General features: G+C 37.4%; 1 protein-coding gene across 1 annotated transcript; it reads left to right on the forward strand.

Moving 5' to 3' along the window:
* Positions 1-2,996: 2,996 nt before the first annotated feature.
* Positions 2,997-4,567, forward strand: LOC147858146 (uncharacterized). The gene is made up of 2 exons (XM_087327585.1): positions 2,997-3,087; positions 3,222-4,567. The coding sequence occupies exons 1-2, from the start codon at positions 2,997-2,999 to the stop codon at positions 4,565-4,567; spliced, it is 1,437 nt and encodes a 478-aa protein (XP_087183711.1).
* Positions 4,568-4,949: the final 382 nt, after the last annotated feature.

Genomic DNA, 4,949 nt, shown 5'->3' on the forward strand with positions numbered 1-4,949 from the left:
CATTTTAGTCTTTGTTGTCCTTTGCCAGCCGGGTAACAATTATATTAATAAATGTGTGTAAAAAACACTACTTACAATGGGTGTGACCAGTATTGGGCAAAGTCCCAGGAACAGTGTCAGCGTTCCGGTTGGGTTGGGACTTTTGCCGGCCAAGGTGGGGGGCAGCCGGAATTGATTCCGGCTAGGTTTTCCTACCAACCGGAATCTAGCTGGTTCATATTTTTTGAACCGGCTATTTATATAGTTTGTAAAAATAAAAAGGTTAAAAAAAAACATATTCATTTACTCTTGAGCCTTTCCCCCCTTTTCCCCCTTTGCGTGTTTTTTCCCCCCCTCCTCTTTCTCTCTCTCTCTCTCTCTCTCTCATTTCTGTCTCCCTCTCTGTCGACGATTTCTTTCTCCCTCTCTGACGACGATTTCTGTCTCCCTCTCTGTCAATTTCCATTTCACTCTGTCGATTTCTGTTTTTTCTCACAACTCCATCCTTCGGACTTCATCATTACTCGTTCCTCCTTCCTCGTTGATCGCTGCTCGCTCAATCGCCGCTCGTCGCTCTCTATTGCAAGGTGAGTGCACAACTATAGTTTCTAAAAATTTCCAATTAGGTTCATAAGAACAAGACCAGTTTGAAATGGCAGTTGTAAAATGCAGAATGTATGTTAAATAGTTCAAGTATTCTAAAATGCATTTTATACATAAAATGCACATTTTTAATAGCTATGTTTGTGAAGGTTTTGTTTCTTTATCACAATAATTAATGACATCCATGAATATTTGCTCAAATGCCTGATGATTGCAATCCTGAATTATTGTTGCCTTTACTTCCAACGTTCATTTTCCCGCTGGAGAAATAGTGTTTTTTGTACTAGAGGCAAGTACAGTGGATGTCCGTAAACTACGGTAATTATTTCAGAACATGGGCGAGAGAAATTAGAGTACTAGAATTTTCTTCTTCTTCTTCTTCTTCATCATGAAACATGGCATGCCCATCATCATCATGAATCATGGTATGCACATACTCATGATGAAACATGGTCTGTTGAGAAGTGGCATGCCTATCATGAATGATGGTGTGCCCATTGCCATCATCATCATCATCACCACCATCATGAGATATGATATGCACATCATCATCATCCTGAACCATGGTACATCCATCATTATCATTTTCATGAACCATCATGGTATTGCCATCATCCACATGACCACATTCTCTTTGAAACCTCATAATTCTTTCTCGCTAACAATTCTTGCAAAGGAACAAGAAAGACCTTGAAAGAAAGTTTCAAGTGATTAACTCATCTCCATAGCTGGATCTATAAGTGCTTTACCTCATACATCTTTGCAGCTAGCTGCTCCAATGGATATGGCTGTTAGGATTTCAGAACGATGATGGAAGCTAGAAGCTGGAGATATATCTAAATCATTTTTTAGGGGCATCAAAAGAGATTGTTGTATGTTTTGAGAGCATCAGAGTGCCTCTTCTGTCAATCAGGGTATGAAAGTTTGAGGCTTTCAAAAGGACACTGAGACTCTCTCAGAATTAGGCCTGTATTGGGATTGAGACCCTAATTTAATGGTGAAACCTTATAAAGTTTTAAGATGGCTTGCTTGCTGCTGTTGGATACACAGAAAACAATCAGAGTCAACAAGAAGAGAGAGGGAAACAAAGGCTCTGCTTTCCTCTGTTTTTTTGTTTTCAAAAAAAGGCAAAGAAGAGGAGAGAAGTGCATGGGCCCATGATTCGTGGCAAGTGTGTTTAACCATGAGAAAGAATATCATAAACTTTTTGGGCCTTCGCACTCCGTGATTTGGTACAATGGTCCGAATTTGTCCCGAAATATATAATGGTAATTGCCTCCAATATAGCATGCATAGCATATGTCAATGAAATGCTCATTTGTTTGTATTCCCCTCCCACATAGATTTCATAACTTGCTACTAGTTGTCGTTTTCTCCCGTCTATTTGTCTCCTAGTTTGAGCCGAATGCGAACAATTGTGTACTTGTCAATGGTCTTGCTCATTTTTTTCATGTAAGATGTGGAACTACATATCTAAGAGAGTATGTTGATGTCATTAGGAACGAGTTGGAGCAAGTGATTTGATAACATGTCATCCTGATTCCTAACCCATGTTCTCTCGGTTTTATATCGCTTGATTTGCTAAGCTTTAAACCAATGAGTCCCTAACCAATGTTGTAGTGACGGTTCATAATCAATACATTGCATGGTAATTTCAATTACTTTAAACAAACTTACCATAAACCTTAAGATGAAGTGGTGCTTTCAATATAGATGTAGCAAGAATTGTTACATATGCTCATGTATTTCATATTGTCTCTATGTAAATAGATTTGTATGAAGATCCAAGAGTAGCATACAAGTTTAGGACAAGTCAAGATAGAGTAGCATAATTAGTGTAAACACCACGAGGCCACTTTGTGCATATTTGGATACACATGTATGATGTGTACAATGTATTGCTCAAACTTTTGACTTTATGACCCAAACATGAGACGAAGACAATGCATGCATTGGACGAAGACAATGCATGTATGTCTCATTGATAGTGAAATTATTTTGAGGTTTTGACATTCAATTTAAGAGTTTCAATTGCGTTTTGCATCGAACACGCTAAGAAAGAGATGAACTAGTAAATAGTGAAGATATGTATTATTTATCATTTGCATGTGCGTGTAAGCTAATGTGAGGCTTCCTCTTTCTTCTTTATTTTTTTATAGATTGGAAGATCCATAATGGAAACTCAATCTTTTATAGCCTCGCAATCTTCCATATATTCCAGGTATTTTAATTTTCTTATTCTCTTTGGAAAACATGGATTGTGTATGTATGTTTCCCTTTCTTGTAAATGAAAATGATAGATTATGATTGTTCAATATACTCTACCTTATTGTTACAGTATGTCGCACAACAAAAATAGCAAAGGCAAGGGAAAACAAATGAGCCTTCATACAATGCCTTGTTTTAGGAAGAACATGTCATCTTCTAATGAAGATGTGTCTCTAGAAGAACCTATAAAAGACCAACAATACTCTCAAGAGTCAATTAATGAGATAAATAGAGTTAGTAAGGCGAAACTAAGATTTCAAGAAGATTGGCCTACTAAATTTAAGTGGCTTCAAGAGGATTAGAAACTGGGCTTCTATGGTGTAGTTATTGTAGGAATGACCCACATTGTAAGTCCTTATTTGGAAAAACAGGTGCAAAAAATTTTAAGACTTCTGCATTAGAAGCACATGCAAGAAGTGTGGCCCATCGAGATGCCATTTTGTTACAAGAACGAGACAAGAATGGTCTTGAAAAATGTGCATCAAAGAAAAAAGCTAGTGTGGATTTAGCAGTTGAAAAATTGTTTAAATGTGCATATTTTATAGCTAAAGAGGATTTGGCATTTAGAAAATTGGAAAACCTCTTACGTTTATTAAGAGAGTGTGGTGTGGAAGGCCTTCCACGAATGTACAATGATAATAAGGCTTGTGCAAGCTTTATCTTGCACATTAGCAAGGCTCTTGAAGCCGAGATATATGAAAGGTTGAGGACAAGTCCTTGGTTTGGGCTTATGGTAGATGAAGCTACCGATGTAAGTGTGACCAAGAACTTGATCCTTTACGCTACATTTGTGGAAGGAAGGCAAGTACGAACCTCTTATTTAGGGGTACTTGAAGTAGAGGATGGTACAGCAAAAACAATAACAGAAAACATTTTAGCGTTGTTAAAAAAGTGGAACTTAGATGTTAGAAAAATGATGGGATTTGGAAGTGATGGAGCATCTATTATGGTAGGTATGTCTACAGGTGTTGCTACAAGATTGAAGTCATATAATCCATTTATGACTTCATTACATTGTTGTGCACATCGAACAAACTTGTGTGTGCAAGAGGCTTCAAAGAACGTCGAAGTCAAAGAAACATGCAAGCAGTTAGATGCCCTTGTGAATCGGGTGGCTGCACATTTCTCGAGGAGCTCAATGCGCCAAGGTGAATTAAGTAAGATGCAAGATGCATTAGAATACACACATTTGCATATTCTTGGGATTGTGAAGACACGATGGCTTAGTCGGCATGGTGCTATCATGAGGGTATGTGATGTGTATGAACCCTTGATGAAGACTTTGCAATCGCAAAGTGATGCATACAATGTATTCTTGAGTTTAAGAAACTTTAAAGTAGTGTATATGCTTCACTTCCTTGCAGATGTACTTAAGATCATGTCTACATTAAGTATGGAATTCCAAAAGGAATATGTGGATGTGACATGCATTGGAGGTTTGGCTATGATAGCCATTGGGGAGATAGAAGAACAATTTTTACATCATGTTATGATGGATCTGAATGGTTTTGAGAAGGATAACGATAATTATCCAATTATTCCAGAATATGGTAGAGAAAAAGGAATGCTTTCAGTTTTACGAGATGCCACAAAAGGTAATATGTATAAAAGCATCCTCATCGATAGAAGTGTTGATGGTGAGGACTTAATTGAAGCCATACAATTCCAAACTTTGTTTTCTAAGGCATTGATAGAGACAATAAAAAAGAGGCTTTAAGATCCGGTGACTCTTTCCGCATTGAAAATGTTATCACCAATGAACATGTCTACCGGATCTACAAGCATTTTAGCACGAAAAACTATGGGTCTTAATGAGTTGAAAACACTTGGAAATTTTTATGGCATTCAAAAAATGATAGATGGGAAAGCGTTTTCTCCCATAATTGATAATGATAAATTGTATGATGAATATGCAATTTTCAAAAGGCAAGCTACCACGGAATGGCTTGGAAGAGATTTCTTAGATGTTTGGGGTATGATAAATTGTAATGATGTGTGGAAAGAAAAGCTACCCGAGCTTCTAAAGCTTTCATTGATAGGGTTAATTCAGTGTTCTTCTACGGCAGCATGTGAGAGAGGCTTTAGTCGCCTAAATCTAA

This window comes from Azolla caroliniana, unplaced genomic scaffold (genome assembly GCF_043228905.1).
Source record: "Azolla caroliniana isolate FFs.n. ecotype wild unplaced genomic scaffold, voAzoCaro1.0.p SCAF_11, whole genome shotgun sequence".
Classification (NCBI taxonomy): Eukaryota; Viridiplantae; Streptophyta; class Polypodiopsida; order Salviniales; family Salviniaceae; genus Azolla; species Azolla caroliniana.